The 24,700-nt window shown below is 43.1% G+C and overlaps 1 protein-coding gene across 3 annotated transcripts in view; it reads right to left on the bottom strand.

Annotated features, from left to right (window-relative positions):
- Positions 1-21,506, bottom strand: part of RBM25 (RNA binding motif protein 25) — a 40,419-nt gene extending 18,913 nt beyond the window's left edge. For 2 of the 3 annotated variants that reach the window (XM_073348530.1, XM_073348532.1), the window contains exons 1-7: positions 21,308-21,506; positions 13,257-13,377; positions 6,762-6,811; positions 5,042-5,212; positions 4,646-4,703; positions 4,075-4,235; positions 852-1,034 (exon numbers count right to left, since the gene is read on the bottom strand). In XM_073348530.1, the coding sequence (XP_073204631.1) occupies positions 852-1,034; positions 4,075-4,235; positions 4,646-4,703; positions 5,042-5,212; positions 6,762-6,811; positions 13,257-13,362 (729 nt within the window). In that variant the 5' untranslated portion in view covers positions 13,363-13,377; positions 21,308-21,506. The remainder of the gene's footprint in view (positions 1-851; positions 1,035-4,074; positions 4,236-4,645; positions 4,704-5,041; positions 5,213-6,761; positions 6,812-13,256; positions 13,378-21,307) is intronic. The other variant, XM_073348531.1, reaches the window with a different exon arrangement.
- Positions 21,507-24,700: the final 3,194 nt, after the last annotated feature.

Raw genomic sequence — 24,700 nt, 5'->3', positions numbered from 1 at the left:
GGAGGTTGAGAGGTGTCAAGAGCCCATTTTCACATGGTTAGAGACTCAATTGCAAAAGGAAAGTCTTAGTTTGCTAATTGTAAATTCTTGGTTTTCCCCTCTTCTCCAGAGTTTATTTTAGTACACTGACAGGATCACCCATGAAGGAGGTTTGCATCAGAACACTTCTGCCAAACACTAGATTTTTCTTGTGTCACAAAGCATAGGAAAGCCAGCTGGTCAAACAGCCACACTAAAACATTTTTATAGTAGTAAATTATAGTAAAAATAATAAAATTATAACATGCCTTTCATCCCTGGAGGATCCCAAAGCGTTTCAAAACTATACACATATACCACCACTGAAATGCACCCATCTCTGGGGTGTAAAGTAGCAACAATCAGCTGACTCATGGCATGCTATCGAACAGTGGGGAGAAGAGGAATTTTTGGCAAAGGACACCAGAGCAAACCACTACGCTTACAAAGTGTTCTGGGATCTTTAGCTGTTAACACAGAAAAGGCAGGACCTTGTTTTTTTAAGGTCTCATCTGAAAGACCTATAGACACGCAATAAACTGCACTAATTCAACGTATCTACCTCAGAGGGACGAAAGGCTGAGTCAAACCTGCCAGGATTCAAACCTGTAGTTCCAGGAAGTCTAGGTGCTCAGACCCCCTAAGCCATCCAGAGGGGATGGCATCTAAAACTGACTAGATTTCAATTTAATACATGAAACTGCTGCTGACATCAACGCTTGTCGATTTGTTTTCTCATCAGAAGTTTTGGTTAAAGTATTTGCACAGGGTTTGCCCATTATATAAAGGTGAGTTGAAGAAAAATCTGTTTTGTCCAAAATCAAAACACATACGTCCTCCTTCTTTTCCTTTTTCTTCTTCCTGGGGTGAGAGTCAGATTCCTGGGAAGGGGCATTGAGCTCGCTGGAATATTCTCGTATTAATACTTCAATGGCCCCTTTAATTAACTGATCTCTTCTCTTTGTTTCCTCATCCAGTGCTTCATCATCATCATTTGTAGACTCTGGTCTGGAGTTCTAGGGAAAGTGGCAAATTTAGAGAAATCAGCAAACTGTCACACTAAATCCCACTCACGTGAGAGGAAGAATTTTGTCCCAAATGTTCATTTTTTATAATCCTGCTAGTGCCTCCACCGTGTTTACCAAAGTTTAAGAGCAGCTCTCAACTGCATCCTATTGCTCAGACCTCCTCACACCAGCAGTGCCAGAGAGGGACCGCATTCCAGGGTTTTACAAGTGGAACGGCTGTAGACTGCAACAGTAGGATTGTGATAAGACTGACAGATCAAGGAAGAGACAGAGGGAGCAAATGGAGTATAAACAGCTGTGGCCCTAATGTTGATCTACCATAGCTTCTGATTTCTCTCTCTCAGGAACTGTGGGCCACTTCAGTAGCCTGCCTCTAACCCTTTTTTTTTTTTGGAAGCCCATGAGACTATCATACAATAAAAATGTTTTCCTTTTCTAATTAACTTTAAAGCAGTGAGCTATGGGGAAAGAGCTATTTTAAAGCAACATTTCTAGAAAGAAAATATCCCTACCATACAAGAAGTTTCCTTATTGTTGATCATATATTTATCAACACTTTTTTCTCTTCTCCCAGTGGGGAAGCAGGACTAAGGGAAACTCTGGGAAAAATCTCCTTGCACCAATGTTATATAGAAATTTATGAATACTTTGGATAAAGAATATCTTGCCCATTTACTGGCCCCTCTCCCCCATTTTGTAAAAAAATGGAATCTCACCTGAGAATCCAGCTGGGTGTCCCATCAAGCGATAGGTGGTGGGTAAAAGAGGGATAGCGGGAGGGAGGGAAGGGTCTGATGGAGCAGCAGCTAAGAATGAGGGGGGAAGAAGGGTTCACTTGGAGCTGAAGGGGCTGCCAGGTCAAGGAGGAGTAGACTGAGAAGAGCTAGAAAGCAGTGACAGGGAATGGAGCTGAAGAGGTCCAGGGAGAAGAGGTGATCATGAAGAGGAGCTAATTAGATTAAAGTGTTGATTGGTTTATCTCCCTCATATTAGAAATTAAGTGTTGCAATGTACATTAATACAAAAAAAAAATCAAGAAAATGAGTTCTGAGAAGAGCACTGCAACTTTCTGATCTGACAGTGGCCCTTGCATGCCATGGAAGACATGAAGGGGTTAATAAAAAGAACTGCAAGCACTTTGATAAACTTGTAATGCATTTACAATAACTCATACTCGTGTTTCAGTGGAGGTTGTATTTCATAACTTCTTACATCAATATTCCTCAGCAATTCACATTTCCTTCAACCACCAATAATGAGAACATACCAGGGTCTAATTTGTCTAGATCATTAGAAAGATGCCAGTCAAAACTATATGAAATCAGGGTGCAGAGCTTTTCTACATGGCAATCAACAGGTTACTAAAAGAATATATCCTAAAAAGAATTAGGAATTTTCACTATATATTAGTGATTAAATTTATTTTCATCAGAAAGCTTCACAATGTCACAACTGACCATCTCTGCCTTCCTACACAAAAAACCCCACAAAAATTCACAGAAAGCACAATCCTTCCTGTTCATGTCCTACAGCTGCACTACAGTCTTAAGGTTACTTACAATCCCAGCCGTAAAGCATAGAAATTACAGCTGCTGCCAGAGGGGAAAAGGAAAGCTTTGACAGGAGTGAGTGCTCGAGTCAAACTTTCCTCCCTTAATCTAGGTTAGCAACTAGAGTACTTGTGCCATATGGATTTCACATGGTTAGCACTTTGTTGTTCTGAGCAATAGTCTTGTGACCCCCATATGCTAGACAGACAGTCAAATTATGTTAAAAACCTGAGGTCATATTTATGCTGTGGGTCTGACTGGACAAAAAGTATTCATATTTCCTGCATATTCTGTGTAGCTTTCTGAGCTACTACAAAACGCTGACTGCAAAAGTTTACCAACCTTTTTGTGTTCATTATCTATAAAATGAAACTGAAAAATCTACTTTGGCCAGCTAGAACTATGAACAGTTGTTGCTTCAAGGAGCGAGCATCCATTGGTACATGCCTTTGCTTGGGGCAATTAGAGAAAAAGTGCAGGTATTTTAAATGAATGAACACGCTGTATTACCCTTGCTAAAGAGAAGCATTAGCAAAAAATGGGCTGCATTAATCTTTGGTATAACTACTAGTTTCAAGCAAGTTACACCAGTGATGAATTGGCCCAGTAAATGCAGCACACCAAACTACCCCAGAAAGACAATTAAATAATTAAACTAGAAAATTCAGAATGAGTTAGATGGACAGTGACCCTGGTTTGATCCCCAACAGGTGTTCCGTCAAGTCAAAGATGGGGGGGGGGGAAATACCCCACATGCTTAATGTTACATCTGCTTGTGATCTGTTCACAGCCTTATAACAGCACAGAAATAAATCTACTTCTTGGTCTTGCATGAGTTTTAAACAATTGTGAAGAGAAACTTAATTCAGCTGTAAGAGAAACTTAATTCAGCTCCCTCAGTCGGCTCATAAATTTTGTAACAAACATTTCTATAGGTCACTTTTTAAACAACATTCAAATCTTTAATTAAACATTAAGTTTCAGAACAGGTAAGGTACAGTATAATATGTATTACTCCTCTTTAGAATGGATATAAACTGAGAATCAGTTTCAGGCCTGGCTGAGATACAGTGACGCATCAATTTAAAGCTGTGATTTTGAACAAATTTAGTGCAACTTTGCATGGAGACACCCTTAAATCAATTTAAGCCTAGCTTATAATTGTAAATGTAAATTTGTAAATGTACAAAGGCAAGCTAAACTGACAAACAGTTGTTTGCATTGGTTAAATATGCAAATTTATGTGCAGACAAGCCCTAAGGGTAAAATTCTCAAAAATGCTTAAGTAAATTAGGCTCCCAAGTCCCACAAACTTTCAAATGGGATTTAGGAGCCACAGTCTAGCCAAAGTCATGGAGTGAGTTAAGAGCCGAGACGGGAATAGAAACTAAGAGCCCTGGCTTCCAGACCTATTTAACTACTAGATAACCCTGTTCCGCCCCTCATTACATAGTGCAGGTCACACGTCGCATACCTACCCCATTGGAAGCCCTTTTCTTTGCTTTCCATTCATCTAGCTGAGCTTTTGTCTTGGCATCTACTTTAACTAGCAGCTTCTTCTCTCCAATCTGGAGGTCGTGTAGTAGTCTCAGTGCTCGTAGAGTAGATTCTGGTTCTTTGTACTCACAAAACCCGAAAGCTGGAGGTAGATGATCAAGATGAAAAAGCAAAAAAACCATGTCTTCAGGTAAATATTTAACAGCTTTTCCCTTACAGATCATTAAGTAAGTTACATATTGGGAACTTAGAACTAATAGGTTCTCAAACTTTTTAAAAATATTTCAGAAATATGCATCATAAAAGGGAAAATATTTACTCTGCAAATTTACAAAAACATTTCATTGCATTATTCTGAAAGAATTACAAAATTTAAGATTTTGACCTTGTTCCTTTTTTGTAAAGATTTAACAGGAGAAATTGTCATAAGCAACTCAATTTAAATGCAAAATATTAGAGTTATATTAATTTGTCAGTATATACTTTAAAAGCTGCCTGATAATCAAAATAAAATCAATCAATCTGAACAGGATGCTAAAAAGCAACACTTACCTTGAAGTTTTCCAGATGCTCCTTGCACTCTCTTCCAACTCAAAACCAAGCCACACTTCTTGAAGACAAAATTAAGAAAAGAATGTTATCATTTAATAAATTTAACGGTTGCTCACACAATACATAAGCAAATGTACCATTCTGAGAAAGAATCAAAACAGTAAGGGTTAATTTTGCTAAAACTCTTCTGTATTCCTATTTGGAACTAGCTAAAAGAAAGCGATTCTGGTCAAACTGATTGTTTGCTTTAAACACAAGTCTAATGAACATGTCATTACTGCACCATTACAACTTCACCGCTTGTGAATTAATCCCACCACGTTTACAGTGATGACAGAATATTTACATTACACACCAGCTAAGGACGAAGTCTAACAAACCAATCACTACACTTACAGCTAGGAGCTGTCTTATAAGCATATCTGATGCCTTCTCAGAAATGTTGCCCACAAAGACAGTGGTAGTGGGACCGCTGTTTTCATCATTTTCTTTATTCTTTAGGCCCGGGTGCTCTTTTCTGGCTCCCAAGTGCTTTCCAACCATGGACACTGTGGTAGGAACTAAGACCTATGGAGGAAAAACAAGATGTCTGTATCTATTTTATAACCTACCAGAAAATGGTTTAGAGTCTTAAAACAAGGAAGAGTTGGAGATATAAAAGGTGTTTCACTACTAAGTTTCCAGCATAGCATGGTAATTGCAAGCCAATACAGCAGGACAGTAGTTTTAAGATTCTACACAGAATATAACAGATATTGCCTATTAGATTCAAAAGTATGAAATTGTTATTTTAAAATCATTGCTGGAAATGCAAGGCAGAAAGAGGTACATTTGTGCAAATAAATCACTTTTGGATAAGATGTTATGAGTCATCTTTAGCTCAGTACCTGCTCCAAAAATGAACAATGAGCCTGCCATCCTTTGATATATTGGTACACCTTAATATCTTATGAGAAACCGATTCTTAACAGTTATAACTGTAAATAGAAGATTAATTCTGGCTCAAAAACACACTCATAGCATCAAGTACCATGTTCTAATACTTCCAGATTTTACACAGAAACCAATGTTTTACTTTATCAATCCACACCCCTCCTCTACGATAGCCTCTTTTCTTGAATGTGAAGAAGAAATGGTTTTGGAACTGGAGAATATGTAGTTAGGTATGGGGCATTCATGTGTGTGCACATCTTCCAGTCATGTTATAAAGAGGGGTTTAAAAAAAGAAAATTCATTGTGTACATGTGCTCATTTCCTCCTCATCAATTCTTTAAGGCCAGGGGCAGAACCTTATTTCTTCCAGGATACTGAATAATGCATTTGTTCTAGCATCTTACTGCTATAAAATACATAATTTAGCATGAGTATATTCCTCTTAGAGACATTAGGTTTTGGACTGATTTCTTCAGTAGATTCCACTTTTGCAAGATTTTAGAAACAGCAGTCCCATTAGTTTAGATGGAAAAACAGCTAGGAAATGGCTTTAATACCTAGAATGAACCCAGATTTTATAGTCAGAAAACAACTCTACCTGCCAGTAGGGATCCATGTGTATAGATAAAACCACTAAAAGCTGTTTTTCCCTCAAGGTTTCCCTAAGTCCTGAGCATCTTTCCCCTCCCACAGCATTGTAGCCAAAAAGGACTTGTCAGAACTTCCTCAGTAGCTTGTCAGCACTGACTCTTCTGGTCAGTTTTGGTGAGTGCATCCCCCAACACTGCTTCTATATGGGCTACGGAATACCTCATGGCACCCAGCAGGCCTATTGATCTGGTAAGCAAGAGACGAGCCAGCCAACCCTGGTGTTTTGCACGGCAGTGCAGAGTATTATCATGAGGCCATCTCTAAATTATTTCATTTGAGATATAAATAAAAGTTGAACTTTCTATTTTCAAACAATAGCTGTTTCAATTTCTTGCAGTTAGCAATTCCAGATATGTCCTTTTAAAACCTTGCCCAAGTCAGAGTTTAATATATGAGTCTAACATTTAACACCAAGCTTTTCCTTTCATGGTTGTGAATGTTAATGAATTGGGGGCAAATTACACAGAGTAGTTTCAATCAATAAAGCATGTTTTGTGCACATTACTTTGCCTCTACTCCCAGTACTACTTACCGTTGGAGCAGGAGCCATAATGCCCATTGGTACAGGAATCATGGGGGTCCCTGAGGGAGACAGAGAGAATATATCAATGTTACCCACAAACACTCTAGAATAACAAAAACAGAATACACCTGAGCCAATCACGTATCATCGTATGCAAGGAAAAAGTAGCAAGTAACACTGATATGCTACTGTGCAGACATGCCTGCAAATCAGAGAACAAATTCAGAGCAAATATGAAGTTCACAATGCATAGAATGGACTGTGCTCACTGTATGGATAGCCAGTCAACATTTTCCTATTGTTTCTGTTTATTCAGATCATACCATGGAACAACATGTATACTGCACAACATCCAAATCTTGCACTGAAAACAGAATTTATTTCCTCCTGGTCATCTCTGATATTCTTTGTCATATCTTAGTTCTTTAAAAACATTAATGAATTTATGTTCACAATACCCCTGAACCACAAGACCATTCTCTCTCTTCATGAAGTTCCCTGGCTCATTCACTACACTTTCCAACCTCTCCAACAAACGAGGCCTTATAGACAACAGCCTCATTCTCCAGGCAGGGGGTCCGGGGGGGGGAGAGGGAGGGAGTATGTGGTCATATAATTAAAGACAGTATCATAATGCATATGTACAAGAGGGCCAAATTAGGGTTGCATGGGCAACTTTAATTCAGGCATTTCCTAATTTGTGAGAGCTTGAGTTTGCAACCTTGATGTTCTTTTAACGTAGTACATTACATAAGAAACCTTCAGTTTTTTAAAAACAAAAACTGAAAAACACAAAAACCAGTTAATCAGGTGAAACTATATGGATGCTTCTCTCCTCCTTCCTCGCCACCCCAAAAATGGGTCACTGGGAACTTTAAACCCGCAGCACCCCACTATTACCTGACCTAATGGAGTAACTGTAAGCAAAAGGTTGTTATCTCCAATGGCAGGTCCACAGAGAAGAAGGATGGAGACACTTGGCCAGTGAGTGCTAATCGCTAGACAGCAAAGAAGTATTAAGACTCCAGAACAAAGGATTCAGAATTCAGGTTCTGTAGGGGACTGTTCTCTAGTGGTTACAGATCCAAGTTCTGCCCATCCTACCCACTCACTCATTTCCCAGATACACTCCCCTCCTCCTCTTGTCCTCATATCTTTCTCTTCTTCCTGTTTGCATTTTTGTACCCCCCTGCTCCTGTCCCTTTCTTCCCTTCCCAGTTCCTGCTCCATTTCCTCATCTGCTGCTATTTTCCTCCACCCACATTCCATGCCCCTCACCCTCAAATCCTCCCCACCCCCCACCAAATCCTGCTCCTAACCTCCCCCCCCAACTGCCCTGCATCTCCTCCCCCACACCCACTCCCATTCAGGTCAGGCTGCTTCCTCCTCCAAACTGCCTGGGCATCAGCAGAGGGAGCACAGAGAGGACAAGAGAGAAAGTCTGCTCGCTCTCAGATATAGTGCCTGGCACCACAATTGCCCCCTGCAGCCACAAAGACCAATTGCATGAAAAGTCTCTCTCAACATTTGAAGCCCTGGGATGGACCATGCACAGTCTACTCCTGGGGAAATTCTGTGCCCCCAGAATTAAAAATTATGTGCACAATATTTTAAAATTCTGCATATTTTATTTGTTAAAAACAATATAATCACACCACTTTCATTTATTTTGGTAATTTATTTTAGAATCTCTCTCAGTAAGTACGTCCGCAACAATACAGACAACAAAAAAGATTCAGAAAGAGTTTTGACAAAGATTCCATACTAGGCATATTAGCACATCTATATGGTGTCACAAAGTGAATGGTAATACTAATATTTCCATGTATATCAAGCACAGAAGACTTTAAGGGTACGTCTACATAGCAAAAAACTAACAAACAAACCACACACACACGGCTGGTCGGTGCCAGCTGACTCTGGCATATGGGGTTCAGGCTGTGGGGCTGTTTCAATACTGTGCAGACTTCCAGGCCCAGGCTGGAGCTGAGCTTTGGGACCCTTCAACCCTGCAGGGTCCTAGAGCCTGGTTCCAGCCCCAGTCTGGAAGTCTACACAGTGATGAAATAGCCCCACAACCAAAGCTCTGCAAGCCCTGCTTGCGCCAGCCAATTCAGCCACAGGTTTTTCTTTGCTGTGTAAACATATCAAAAGGGCAGTACATCCTTAGGAGTAAAGTTAGACCGTGATTTGGCACAGCACTTAAATATGTGCATAAAGTTCAGCACCTGAGTTTCCCCAATTAAACTAGTGTTTTGCCAGATTGGGGCCTTCGTGAATGGCATGGCTAAGTAGTATTCAGCAAGTCACGTACAGTCACTGGTATGTACAGTCACTGGTCTAGAACTGAAATTGTTGAAGATAATAAGTTAGAAGGGCAATGGAAGTGGAAGATTCAGGACGGCAGTGGGGAGCGCAGGCCACTGGCTGCACGGAGGTGGAGGATCACCCTGAAGCCTCCTCCTCCCCTAGACACAGACCTGACCCTGACACAGCACAAGAGTCGGGCCTGCTCCACCCTAAGGCCTTTTCTCTCCCCAGCTCCAGGCACTCTGCAATAGCGAGCAAGAGGAACAGAATCTTGCACGCACCCCCAGCCCTGCTACCCAATCCAGGTGTGGGGCAAGCAGGCTCAGCCCAATCCAGCTGTGTGGTGATAGGGTTGTGTGTGGGGCAATCTGGATGCCAGCAGGTTGGTTGGGGGTCTGGAGGATTTCAATGCATGAGGCTTGCTGGGGGGTGCTGAGTGCAGTGGGAATGGGACTCTGCAGGTGGGGATCCAGGTGAAGGTGCTGGGGCTCAGCAATAGAAGGGGAAGCCTAGGTACTGGGGGAGTGGGGGTCCAGGTGCAGCTCATTGGGGCTCAGTGGGGTGGGGGTCTGGGTGCAAGGGGATTAGCGGAGTGATCCAGGTGCAGGGAGGGTGGGGCTTGGCAGGGGGTCTGGGTGTATAGGGGGCAGCTCCCCACACAGTGAACCCTCCCTCCACAGCTGGGGAGCGATGGGGACAGGAAGTGGGAGTGCTGAGCTTCCTGCAGCTGGGGGAGGTTCCTAGGGATGGGTCTGACCCAGCCACTGGAGCAGCACATACAGGGGAAGAGATGGCAATTTGTATCTCCCCAGGCTGCTCCCCATGCCCAAACCAGACGTGCCTACTTGGAACTGCTGCCCAGGATGGGCGCATGCATCAATTATTCTTCAAGGAAAGAGTAAAATCTGCAGGGGACATTAATTCTGCACTTGCACAGAATTCCCTCAGGAGTAGCAGTCTGGTCAACTCAAAGGAGTTGTCTGTGTATGGAGTATACCCAACGCTGATAATCAAGACAATTTAGCTGCTAAACTAAGAAATCTATACTGAGCATACAGAAACTGTAATTTTTCAGATGCTTATAACTTGGTCATATTTAGGTGAATTTTCATAGGTAGAGCAAAAATTCACATTCCTGACACCATGACGAGACACACACACCCCCTTGCCAAAATTTCACCCCGTGTCCCATTGTAAAGTACGAAGGTGCTAGCGCTTGTCATTGAATCAGTTGTAAGATTTTTTTTAAATGCACAAAATAACCTTTTCCCCCCAATCTTGTTTCCAGAAACCACCAAACTGTTTTAGCTGAAACTCTCCAAAAAAAAAAAAAATTCACCCAGAGGTAGACACTCGGCATAGGAAATTTCAGCCCAAACAGTTAAAGTCTGGCAAAACAACTGAAAACAAGGTCTTGTACAGAAAAGTATATGGCAATCTTAACTACAAGTGTCACTATTTGCCTGTAGTATTAGTCACAGAAGAGTAGAGAAGTGAGAAACCAGTGCCCCCTCTTTAGGGAAATAGGTGTTATCCCCACAGACTAGTACATTAGCGATGCAGATCATGCTTTCCAGTTGCAAGAAAGACTGATATTTTCAAAATCCTTCTCTCTTCCTGTTTATACCCCATATGGATTCCTAGTACTGAAACAGTTAATTTGTTTTGTATAAGGTCAGACTTTGCAAGAGGAAAGTTCTTCTTCCTCTTACGTGGTAATAAGGAAACCTTCAAATAACAGAAACTTACATGTATCAAGCATATACACCAAACACTTTAGAATAGATTCTTTAAAATGCCATTGGGAAAGAAGAGAGATGGTACTCAGGTAATACTACAAAAAAATATAGGCTTTATAAAGTCTTGCAATAGCACGGAAACATGTATACACACTCAGGACATAGTAATGGCAAACAGGGTTACAGTTTTAAATTTCACTACAAAGTTTTCAGTGGCAGAACATGTCTATTTAATCAAAGAAGTGCAGCTTTAGCAGAAAAAAGATAATAGCCTGTTGATCTCAAAAACTTCTATTTAAGTTTTAAATAACGTAATGCAAGAAGAGATTGGTGGGCTTGTGTGTGGTGGGGGAGAGGAGATGAATGTTTTTATATTCTACAAACCATTCCAGAATTACCCACTAGGACAAAACTGTGTTAACATTTATAGCCATATATGCAGTAGTTCAGTCACATGGCTTCTGAAAATATTTTACTCTACAAGACACCAGTGGATAACCCATACAGCCACACACAGGGTCAGCAAGGTATTTTCTGTAGCCCATATGCTGTGCAGCATTTTGCAGCAGTTTACTTAACTGCAACATAATACAACAGCTGCTCTCACCCTTCTCTCCTGCTCCACTAGCCTCCAACTACTCCCTGCTCCCAGCTACAGTGCAGAAAGAAGAATGTGCTGTTAGCCTGAAAAAGTAAAGCTTCTGTCTCTAGACTGAGACTAGCCTGTGCACTGGGAATGCAAAGAAAGAATGAGCGATCAATATAAGAGAAACTAGAATGACAGCCCAATGATTAAGCACTAGGAGCAGAGGAAGAAGAGACACTGGAAGGGGAGTAGAATGGAAACAGAGGGAGAGATTTGAAAATGGAAGAAGGGGGACCGGGAAGTACAATATGTATAAGGAAACAACAATAGAAAAATCAGAAGAAAAGGAATGAGAGAGAAATTTTAATGTTACAACAGACAGGTTTAGCAGAGGATTTTAACTTGCTTTTTGCATTAAACGTGCTTATGAGAGTCCAGTCAAAGCAAGTCCTCCTCCTCTCCCCCCCCCCCAACAAAAAACAGGTCTAAAAATTAGGCATCATGAGGTACTAATAGGTGTGTCTTCACCATGTAACAATGCCAGAAAGGGCACATACATTCCCATATGAAGCAGTATTGGGATAGTTATCCGTATGGCCTGCTGACATCCTGTTAAAATACAGAACAGGATATTTAAGTTGTATCTCTTGGAGGAGAAACATGGTCCACAGAGTTCTGTTTTATTTTAGGCAATTATATATGTTCTTAGAAAGTTATTCCAAACCAAAATGTGCAGCAAGTAATATCTTCAATCCCAGGGATCCACCTTGTTCCTTATGAAATCTCAGAACACTCCCCATGCCTCCAGAACATTTTGCTTGCTTAGAAAGTTAGAGACAGAAATAAACTTAGAGCTCCCAAGCTTCAATACAGAGAACAACAACTTCTTCTATGTTAGGGGATCTCATGGTCCCAAAAGTTGCCAACCTTGATAGGAAATATTTAGATTTGATAACAAGAATTAAAATAAAACCTGTATTTGTAAATTGGACTAGATTGTAAACTCCTTAAACTATAAGCCATGTCTTCACACAGTGCTTAGCATAAAAGAGCCCCATCTTGACTGGGGCCTCTTAGTATTACAGGCAGTCCTCGACTTTACGACGTTTAACTTACAACAAACGGCACTTACGACATTTCTGAATTGACACCCTGATTCGATTTACGACAATTGGTTTTGACTTTAAGACGCTTGGTCCTGCAATGGAGTGTATTGTGGTTCTGAGTTATGGCGTTTCGACTTACAACGCAATTTTCAGGAACCAATTGTGTCGTAAGTTTGAGGACTGCCTGTACTGTAATATAAACAACAAGGAAGGGTCCTCAGTGTGCAAATGAAACCATGGCCAAGGGACTGCTAATGGACTCTGTAGCCCTTCACCTATGGGTTCAAATTGAAAACAGGCTAGCAGCTACCAAAAGTTGCTGCTATATTTTCCTAGCACACATTCCCAGGGTATCCAAGTACCTTCCATGGTGTTTGGGTTACCATCCCCAAAGGCTGTTACAGTAGCCTATTTGAAAAATGTTGAAAGCTGCAGTCCATTGCCAAATAGGTAGGTGTCATAAAACCCATCACCACAAACAAATGACGTTAGGAGCCAATCTCAATGGAGAGGATGAGGAATAATTAGACACAGAAACTGAGCTATTCTCACTCTAGAAGCTTTAATTTCTGTTCAGAGAAACATTGGGCATACCAGCGGGAAGCTTACTCATATTGTACATCTCTATGGATAAATAGGGTCTTCAACCTTAAAATACATGTATGCAATTGCGTAAGTGCAAGAGTGAATACAAAATGTTTAAAATTTAGTACAGGAAAAATTACTTAGTTCCGTAGTAGTTCTACTTGCTAACATCACTTACCAGGAGGTACAGGTGGAGGAAAACCAGGAAATTGTGGAGGTGGAATCCCAGGTGGAAGTGTTGGGATTCCCATAGGAGGGCGATTCAAGTGAGGTGGAAAAGACATTCTTGCAGCAGCAATCTGGGGTGGGGGGGGGGGAGAAAAAAAAGATAGCCTCAAAACATCTATTCAAAGTGGAGTGAACTGACAATCACCATACTAACTCTGATTTTCGTCCTTCTAGGGACTGCCTGTTGAAATGCAAACTTTAGTTCATGTTTCCTTTCCCCAATTAAGCAATAACAAAGCAGTAGTGGAAGACTTATTTTCTAATAGTGCTATTATTAAACATGAAAGTCTTGCCTTTTAGGATGGACTGATGCAAGAGATTAAGCTAATTCTTTATGCTAAACATTTCACAAAGAACTGTTCGTAGATAACGAGCTCAGAGAAAATACAATATGCCCACAGGAGATACTTTTCCAATATCTAAAATCAGAAATAAATTCAGAATAAAGTTTTGCAATACGCCAACTAGCTCTCCTGCACAGATGAAGTAGTAATGTATTAGATGTTTGTGAATCAAGTTACCAAGGGTCAGAATTAGCTAAAAGCAATATCTATTAATGGGACAAACACAAGGAAAATTTCTAACTTCAAACACAGAGTTGATAAGCATGCAGAGGGTTCTCCAGTCTATTTTTAACTTGCCAGTTCCCATGTCTGTTGGTTCAACTTGGCTGGTAGCTGATGAGCTGAAGAGTCAGCATGCTACCTACCCATAATAAAGAACATTCTAAAATGCACTCACTATCTATATATACACTTACAAGAGACCATTTACAATTTGAAAAGTGCACACAGCTCCTACCAGAACAGAAGGGAGGCATATACTCTTAGTTTCAGCACCATCATAGCAATTATATTCACAACTATCTAAAAAGTAATCTAGCTTGTTATTCAAATATCTGGTCTTTACAGACGAAACTGGTGTTAAAAAAAAAACAAACCAAAAAAACCCATATGCTCATCAGCCTTACTCGAGCAGATAACATGCACATACAGTCTCATACATTAATGCATCGGTAACTATTACCATGCAGATATCCTACCGTGAGCTTATATTCTTAAGTAAATGGGGTACCACTAAGTCAGAATGCCAGACTCAGCCACTATCCCTGAATCAACAGGGTTCCAATCCCTGCTGGAGGTGTTTTTTGTCCAGTTTTAAAAATGGGTTTCATTTAGCAAGAGCTGGTTAGAGAGCGATAATTTGGGGAGGGAAGGTGCACCCCAAGTGCAGGAGCCAGAATGAGCAGGAAATAGGTCTGCATGTGGATGGTGCAAGAGCTAGACAGATGAGGAACAAAAACATTATCTATACCCCACTCGTGCTGGAGCAGGGAGGAGCAAGAAACGAGAGCCACTGGGCCTAGGAGTACTATACCTTCCATACATTGGAGCAAGCAGGAAACATGGTAGTGCTGTGATGTCAGCACTAAAAGCTAATACCACTATCCTACCATGATAACAGATAAAGAGAGACCTCGGAGTCTAGAGGAAGGAGTTACATGTGATTTTAGAATTCAGAACCAAGATTATTTTCAGAGTCTGGGAGAACTATGGAAATAAGCAGGCATGTACACCAGGGGCAGTGAGTCCAAGCATATTTGGTGGTGTTACTCCTGAGCTCACATCAAATATACCTCTAAGTAGGAGCAGAAAAAGCAGCTATTTTTTAAAGTTCAGTTCCTACTATTTAAAATGGAGCAATATGCAAGTTTAGCTTTTTTTTTTTTTAAGTTAGCCAATTAACAAAAGATTAAAGTAGAGACAATGTCCCTTTAACTGGCCCAAGGGCATCCAGCTCTTCCCACCAAAAGTAAAGGTAAAATGTATCTGATACAAGGCCTGAGGTGGAGGAGTAAACCAGGTAGCAAACAGAAGACTTCTCACATTTATGAGATCTAAGCTATACTTACATCACACAAAATAGACAAACTTTTCTACTGTTCAATATTTTTTAGCATGCCTCTCCTTTCTATGGCTCTCTTTTTGCTGTCCCTTTCACCATTAAGCTTTGAGAATCAAAAATCTACTGCCACACACAAGACAGTTTAAAGTAGCTGAAATACTAACATCTACAACTTTTGGGGTGGGAGAACGAGGAGATTCCCTTCTCCACCTAGGTATTTCTGTTGTGTACTTTCCTAACCAAAAGTCAAATGCACCCTGCCAAGCAATCACTCCCCGGGGTCCCAGGAAAGGAGAGATCTGAACAAAGGGACTCCTCCAAATGTGGATACATAAAGACAGTTTTGGGGAAGAATGGCAGGAAAGAACTATTGGACCCAGACTTGTTCCAAATGAGCTGGAGGCTCATATGTCCATATAGGCTAAGGTTTGTTTTTGATCAAAATCAAAGCAAAACCTAGCATTCAGTGGAATAACCTTTAGCCCTCAAGATGAATAAAAAAAAGAGTTGGTACAGAACAGACAGGGTTTACAACCTTTCACGTCTAGGCCTACAGTGAATAAAATGTGTTGCTATGTACACAGCTTGAAAAATTCACCAATTTAAACTTGTTTAAAAAAGGAACAAGTTTCTAGCCCTTGAAAAGATCTTACTAATGTGAATCAATTCAATGATATAGTCCTGAGTGAGTAGAGAGAGCTTCAGTACCTCTGCTATCCATAGCTTTCACATGCAACAGCAAAATTAAGTTAAAAGGAATAGGATATGTTTTTCTGCTGCTGTGTAAAATTCTCTTGGAAGAGTGAAACTGACAAAGATGTCAGTTTCATTCTCCGTCTGTTAAGGAGAGCTCTGAAGAGCAGCAGTAGATACAGATATTGAAGCTATTCTCTGTGAAGGGAAGGTAGGGGAGAGACACCTTGTAGAAGCCAGGAGGTTGTTTTGGGTTTGTTTGTTTGTTTTGGGGGTGGGGGGGGAGAGGCAGGAACTAGAAAGAAGAAGGAATTGATTAGCAGGATTTCTCCAATGACAATTAGTAAACTCATAGATAAGGGAGAGAAGAGGGCATGTGCTCCTTCTCCCTTCCATCAGTCAGAAGGGCCTTGGTGGTTCAAGCTAATTGCCAGGGTTGCCAACCCTCCTGGTTTCGCCGGGAGTCTCCTGGAATTACGCCCTATCTCCCGGAAGCTACTGAAGCCAAACTGGGAGATTTTAGGCACTGAAAGTCTGGCGGTGCAGTGGGGCTAAAGCAGACTCCCTGCCTGCCCTAGCTTCACGCCGCTTCCAAAAGTGGCTGGCACATCCCTGCAGCTCCTGGGCAGTTCTCCACGCGCTGCCCCTGCCCCGAGCACCAACTCCGCAGCTCCCATTGGCAGGAAACTGCAGCCAATGGGAGCTGTGGGGGTGGTGCTTGTGGGCACAGGAAGAGCCCCCAGCTTCCCCCAGGGGACGCAGAGACATGCCAGCCACTTCTGGGAGTAGCAGAGGACCAGGATAGGCAGGGAGTGTGCCTTAGCCCCGCTGCACCACCAACCGGGAGCCACCCAAGGTAAGCGCCTCTGGGCCAGAGCCTGCACTCCATACCCCCTCCTGCATCCACCCCCTACCCCAGCCTGGAGCCCAATCCTTCACCGAAACGCCCTCCCAGAGCTTGCACCCTGCACTCCTTCCTGCACCCCACACCCTGCCCCAGGCTCAGTCCAGAGCCCCCTCCCACACTTCAAACCCCTCAGCCCCAGCCCAGATCCCACCCCCCACTCTAACTGCCTACCCCAGCCCAGTGAGAGTGAGTGAGGGTTGGGGAGAGCAAGCGATGGAGGGAGGGGGGGGATGGTGTGAGTGGGGTGGGGCCTTAGGGAAGGGGCGGGGCATGGGGGAAGGGGTATTTGGGTTTGTGTGATTAGACAATTGGCAACCCTATTGGTCACCCACAAACCAAAGGCTAATACAGAAAGGTATGAGCATCCAAGCACAGTCCAGAGAGAACACCCTAGTAGGCATCCTGGCAGCTGGGGTACGGAGCTGCTCACTAGGTGCTACCCTTTCATACTGGCCAACAATTAGTAGGGTTAGCTTTCTAGATCTGATAAATTTTTCAAGCTCTGTCCACTCAATAGGTATATGGTAAACTTCAGATTTCTCCAGAGTGTTAAGAAAATGTGTGAAGTAATCACTTAAATGATATAGATATATTTTCACAAGTGAGAAGAGTTTACAAGTGTATATTATAGTTCTTGTTTTTATATTACCTTACGCAAAGTTACAGATGGCTTTCACTAATGCATTAACATAGTAGGACTTTAAATGAAACTGAGCCTACACAAAATGTGTCAGTGATTAGAGTTCAACACCTGGAGAATAGGTATCTAAAACACACAAGTCACCATCACAAGTGATGTCATTCCAAATACTGAAAAAACATGGAGTCTGTACTACTGTCTCATTATGAAGCACTTCCACTGCATCACACTTCCGGCATATTAGCAAGAAAGCGTGGAAAGCTTGCACTGCTGATGCCATGTTCACATTCTGTGGCTAAAGAAACTAAAATTTCAATTACTCAGAGTACTTCTAAACTTTAAATATATAGAATATATTTTTAATAATGGTGGGTGAACAGACAGGGCTGTAAGTAGATCACGAATTTCTCATTACTAGAATCAGTAATGTAATTAAAACAATCAAGGACATCTTTAATTTTTTATTAAATTGGCAACTAAGCCTCCTTGCAGAAATAACATCTTGATGACAATAACTTTGGACCCTATTAGCATTAGCCCCCAGAATAATTTTCCATTTGTTTTAATATTGGTCTTTTCAAAACCTGGTTGAGCAAAATGTGTAATTTCCTTTCCAAAGGTAACTAAAAGGTTGTTTTAAAAACCTATAAAAAACAGCATTCAGAAGTCTGTATTCCTCATGCAACAGTTAATTACAACACTGTTAAACTGAGGCTGCACTACACAAGGTGTTAGTAATATCAATTGTAGCACAGGAATTACAGAACCTTCAACTCTTGCGAGCTGTGTGAATAAGTGCTTAATTTTTTAAAATATATATTTGAAGGTAAAGATACATATTATGTTATCATAGTAGCGATGCTATGGTCAAGGCTCTTCTGACTATTTCCATTTTAACTCTGATTTTACCTCACCTCCAAAATTCCTCCAATACTGTCCTTTTGCATTTCAAAGTCTGTATATTTAGTCTACAGTAAGGAGATATTTTTGCCAAAACATGAGGCAAACAAGAAAACAGTTTCTGAAATAAGGGAATGCTGTTGGTGCAATTCACTTTTGGAAAATTCTTCTATTACTGTTTGGTTAACCAATCCCCAAAACAGCTTTGTCTAGATTAGAAATTTAAGCTTGGTTTGTTCAAGTCTTAAGCAAAATCTGGTGCACATGCAGATATATTCCAATACTTATTTTAGTAGTGTTTTTTTGTCTGGAGTGGAATGCTTTATTGAAAGTCTAATTTTATATACAGCTGGTTGCAGAATTATGCTGGGTAGGCTTGTCAATTACATAATCAGAATTGCTCAAATTAAAAGGATGTTACAAATATTCTGCTGGTGATTTGAATACTATGTTACCTTGTATTTTGTTAAAAATGTGTAGTATTTTCACCACATCAGTGTTTTAAATACTTTCTAAAACAAGCAAAATTCCTAGGGTGAAAAACATTAGACAATTCTGACAGTACATGAGTCTTCAAAGGCTAGTCCTCCTAAGTAGTACCACACCAAAGAATGAATAAATGCCCATTTATATGTTGTCCTCAAATACTTTGTACATTTTTCATTTCACTTAACAGCACAGGTTTGCAAGAAAAATATCCAAAAAATTTCGGAACAGGATGACCTCTGGAAGAGGAAACAACTGAATAAGAAAATTGTTCCGGTCAGTATTGCCATTGAGTTCAATGTATGCAGAATCAGGGTCTAAATTAGGTCAATACAATCCTCATTATAGAATTTTAAGCTATTTTGAAGTAGAAAACAGCTAAAACTCCAGTTTGCCATCATTCTGAGGTTCTGTTATTGTATTCTTGGCACACTGGGATTTCGCTCAATACAGCTGCATAATTCAGGGGTGTGGATTTTTACCTTCTATGCATGCAAAGGCTGCCCAAGAGGCAGCACACTCTACCAAAATAGCAGACAGCCATTATCCTTCCCATTACTCTTCCCTGCATGCCCTGCCTCTCACTGCAACACACTTTACTATTTAGCCCCTGATTCTGTAACTTCTTGTGCCCACACAAAGCTCCACTGTCAATGCGGGGGCTGCCTGCACCTCAATCCTGAGAATGGGAAGAGGATTCCTCAGCAACATGATTAGATCTCCTGTGTGTGGCCAGGGCTACGGCATCCAATGAGCCTCCTTTCTCAGGAAATCTTTAGAGAGGAGCATGAAGAACCAGAAAACTGTTTGCAAAGCAACTACTGCGGGGGTGTCTGGCCCCATAAAAAGTGCAAAAGACTATGATTTGGGCTTCTCTCTCTCAAGGCCTGACTGGGCCTAGAACCTAAACTTCCACACTTATTGCACTGCACTACACTAGTGGTGGTGGCTTATCTCGGGGTGGGCAAACTTTTTGGCCCAAGGGCCACATCTGGATGGGGAAATTGCACGCAGGGCCATGAATGTAAGGCTGGGTCAGGGGACTGGCGGCTCAGGGTAGGGGTGCAGGATGAGGTGTGCAGTGCAGGAGGGGGCTCAAGGCAGGGGGTTGGGGTGCGGCAGGGGGCTCAGGGCAGGGGGCTCAGGGCAGGGGGTGCGGGCTCTGGGTGGCAGCAGCGTACAGCAGGGCTAAGGTAGGCTCCATACCTGCCCTGGCCCTGCGCTGCTCCTCTTCTGCACCACGTCCCTGCGACCCCTAGGGGAAGGGGGGAGCAGTAGGCTCCACACACTACCCTCACCTGTGGGTACCTCCCCCAAAGTTCCCATTGGCTACAATTCCCCGTTCCCAACCAATGGGAGCTGCAGGGGGCAGTGTCTGCAGGCAAGGGCAGCGCATTGAGCCCTCTGCCCCCTCTCCCCCAGGGGCCGCAGTGCCAGCAGCTTCCGGCGCAGCCACGGGGCTGGCAATCCCACGGGCCAGATCCGTAGCCCTGACAGGCCAGATGCGGCCTATGGGCCATAGTTTGCCCACCCCAGCTTATCTTCACCTCACAAAGTGATGAAGACAGAGAGCATGCATGTGTGGAGGAAGTTGTTAGAGACTCCTCATTTTTAACTAAAAGGAAGGGAAGACTATTCCCCTCTAACAGAGAAAGCTTCCATCTCTTTCTCAGAGCTTGTGTAGACATATCTGGGGAAATGAGAGTTGTTTAAAAATATTCTTATCAACACTTTTAAAACACTTGACTCCCTAGAATCAGGTTGAAAGTTTTGTTAATCACAACCAACTAACATATTTTTGAATATAATTGTCCTTGTCCATATTTCACATTTCAAAAATCACATTTCACATCATGTTAGTTAAAATGTTCTCTTGCAATACATTTTACCAGTGTAGACATGATCAGAACGAATACAGTTTAAAAGCAAAATAGCTCGTCTTGCTCAATCCTAGTGGGATCCACAGCCAGCTAGTATGTTCTTAAACACCATGGGTTTTGGCCAAAGTAGGCGCTAAGTCGCCTTCACTGACACATGTAACTACCACCACTCACTCACCACTGGACCTACACAGGGGTAGGCAGTGTGGACGAAGAGGTGCCCCCCCCCCATGGGGGGATGGCTACGCTCCGCGTTTCCAAGCTAGAGTATGGCAGGTGGCCCCCACCCCTCAGCGAAGGGACGTCCCCGCCTCCTCCGCTCATAGGGCAGAGACTCTCCGCTTGCTGGAGGAGGGGGAGGAGGAGGGGGAGGGGATGCACCAATATACACCCCAGGGCGCGACTCGCCCCCACCCCCGGCGCTGGGCAGCCCCCTCGTAGTCCTCGGTGGAGGGGGCGGGTTCTCCCAGGACGGGGAGCGGGTGGGGGGGGAATTCTCCCCGTCCCGCCGCCGGGGATTACGTCTCCTCCGCGGGCGGGTGGCTGGGCGCCGATGGCGGCTTCTCTCCCCACCTGCCCTCGGGACTCACCCTCCTTCCCTGAGGGGCAGGAGCCGCGTCCGGGGCACCGCCTCAGCCTCTCCCGCACACGTCAGCCGGGGATGGGGAAGGCCTGTCCCGCTCGCCGCCTCCGCCGGGCTTGGAGGCCTCTAGGCCGCGAACACACCGCACAGAACCAGGCGCGCCGCCGTGCTGTGCTGGGTGTCACGTGAGCCGCCCCTTCCGCCAGCGTCCCGGCCTGCACCGCGCCGCCCGATCATAGAGGCAGCCTGGGAGTTCTGATTGAAAGTCCGCACTATACGCACAGAGACACAAAGCGCGTCTTACCATAGAGTGGTGATGTCTAGAAGGGCGTAGGGAGAAAAGGGGTGTACGGCGCCATCTTTGCTGGGGGCAACCAGGAGCGGTAACCACTTGATTGACCCTTACTAGAGTCGCCATCTTGAGGTCAAGTGGCCGAGGCTGCTGGCGTCTCACCAGCCTAACACAAAAGCTTCACGGGGTAGGCATCCCCCTCCCCCCCCCCCCCGAGCCATCGCGGCTCAGTGCAGCCGCACCCCATCCTCAGCCCTGGCATCGCCCCATTGCCCTCAAGGCCATGAGCCGCCCAGGACACACTGGTGTAACTCACAGTAGCTACTGTTGGTGGGGGCACACAGGGCGACCTGGGTGCCTGTCGCTGGCTTCCCTTGCCCGCAGCGAAAGCGCGTTAAATGACATTTAAAAATACAGAAGGCTGCCCCTTCCCCAGACTACTCTCCCCTCTAGGCAATTACTGTGGTTACCAGGAAGATACCAGGAAATTGCCAGTGGAAAGAGGAAGTCGCTGTGAGCGTGAAGGGGAGGAAAGAGATTGTCTTGTGTAGACCATTAAAAGCTGGGCCACAGTAAGCGTAAGTTTGAGACTTTGTTTTACACAATAATTCAGCTCATGTCACATATATCAGAAAAGGCACAAGCTACCTCACTATTTCTTTTTTAAGCTTTCCATGGATTATAGACACAGTACATAAAGATAAGTCTTTGCAGGATCAGGGCCTAAAGATGGATGCATTGGTGGTTTAGTAGTGAGCCTAGCTGCTTTCTAAGGAGTTGACTCGGGTTTGATTCCTGGATCCCAATAAGGCAAGGAGGCATTTTCTAACAAATACCTACAGTAGTGTAACTGGTGAGGGGGGGGGAGTACTCCTGGGGCTGTGAGTTCAAGCCTCACTCAAAGCTTTGGTTTAGGTTGGACATTAGGAAAAACTTCCTAACTGTCAGAGTGGTTAAGCACTGGAATAAATTGTCTAGGGAGGTTGTGGAATCTCCATCACTGTGGACTTTTAAGAGCAGGTTGGACAAACACCTGTCCGGGATGGTCTAGATAATACTTAGTCCTGCCTTCAGTGTAGGGGACTGGACTAGATGATCTCTCGAGGTCCCTTCCAGTTCTGTGATTCTATGGCCAATCCAGTCCACCCACTTTAAGTCAAGAGGGCAGTGTTCACAGCAAGTGTTGTATATACAACAGCTTAGTGCCTCAAGTCAAAGAGAGCAGAGGGTGCTCACACTACAAATGTACAGCTGCTTTGTAGTGGTCAGTTTACTCAATGTTGCAATAGTGAGAAAGGAGGCTCCAAGACAATTTTCAGGAGAGTATGGGACAATACCTGTAATACAGACAAGTAATGAAGAGAGCAATGCGTGGGGTAAAGTTACTGTCCTATGAAGAAATCTATTTAATATATTTTGTTACAAATACAATGCTGGAGAAATTTGCCAGATGTTCTAGATAAACAATAGCCTTCACAGAGAGCCTGCCAGTTTTTGTTGGCCTGCCTTGTAGAGGCTGAGACAATATTTCAGTTGCGATAGCACATTTACTCCTTGACTTCTGCTAACAAAATTGTCAATTGTGGCAGCGGGTTGGAACATTCAGCAATGAGGGACCAAACTGAGTCCACTAACTTGTTTCACACATACTCCTGAGCAACCAGCAGGCCAGTGAAAACATCAGTCTAGCACACCATTTCCCTTTAAGCTGTTTCCATTAGATTTGTATAAATTATTAGCAAAGAGAATGACAGATCTGCATATGTACAAGGATGAACAATTTTGGCAGTAGTACACTGTTTTATGAATACCTGACTCTTCTAGAAGTAACATTTCTTTATTATAGGCTGTTAACTTAAATAGGATAATACATAGATTAGCTACAGTTATTTCTCCATACAGTAGCTACAATTTATACTTCCCCATAACTAATAAATAAGGCTATGTTTTAGTCACAGGTATTTTTAGTACAAGTCATGGACAGGTCACGGGCAATAAACAAAAATTCACGGTCAATGACTTATCCATGACTTGTACTATATACCCTTGACTAAATCTTGGGTGCTCGGGCAGAGGGTGGCCCAGGGGTGGCACAGATGCTCTGGGGGGGAGATGGCCGGGGGCACCACAGGTGTTTGGGGCGGGGCAGCAGTGGACAGCCCAAGACCCGCGTTGATGCAGGGGGCAGTGGCCTGCGACCTGGTACCCCCACTGCTGCTGGGGGGAGCAAGTGTCAGTGTGTGGCCTGGGATCCCCGCTGGTGCTGGATGGGCGCTGCAATGAACCGAGACTGTCCCAGCAGCGAACAGTGTGGCTGGCCCCAGGCCAGATGCACTGGCTGCTGCAGAAGTCTCAGAGGTACCGGAAAGTCACGGAATCCGTGACCTCTGTGACAGACTTGCAGCCTTACTAATAAATATAAATGTAAAACAATTGCAGTATCTAGCACTATTAGTCATGAAAATGTTTTATGAACATTAATTTATCCATGCGGTAGACCTGAAAGGCAGACAAATCTTCATTTTACAGATGGGGAAAGCTGAAGAAGAAAGAGAGGCAGGATTGAGAAACGTAAAATTCCTGGCTCCCATCTCCTGTTCTCACATCACAGCTTGTTGCTTACTCCTTTTGAGACTATAGTCTTTCTGAAAAAAAAATTAAAATCAAAATTCACAGTACCACTTCCAGAGATACTAATAATTCACAAGACAATTGTAATTTTTCCCCATTTTGAACCTTATTAAGAAATCCATGGTATTTTGGTACTTTGACTCACACAGACACCAGTTCACCCATTCATTATTAGGTATAGACATCTACCTATTGCGCTTTACTTTACCCTAAATATTTAGACACCAGACTCCACCCTCCCCCTTCCCAACTAGTCTCTCCAATCAAGAAATCATGTAAATTGTCCAAGTATAGAGATCAGCAACACTTCCTTCCCACATCCACCTGCTCACCCATTATTCCAATATTATAAAAATTATCTTTCTCAAACCTAGCCAAATATGTTGGCTAGTCAGAGACCCCACTTTCCAGATGCCAATCACATATTCGGTTTATCCCAATCCACTTTATGTTTACTTGCTATGGGCCCCAGAATAC

This window comes from Lepidochelys kempii, chromosome 6 (assembly GCF_965140265.1).
Source record: "Lepidochelys kempii isolate rLepKem1 chromosome 6, rLepKem1.hap2, whole genome shotgun sequence".
Classification (NCBI taxonomy): Eukaryota; Metazoa; Chordata; order Testudines; family Cheloniidae; genus Lepidochelys; species Lepidochelys kempii.
This window is presented reverse-complemented; position numbering and strand designations above follow the sequence as displayed.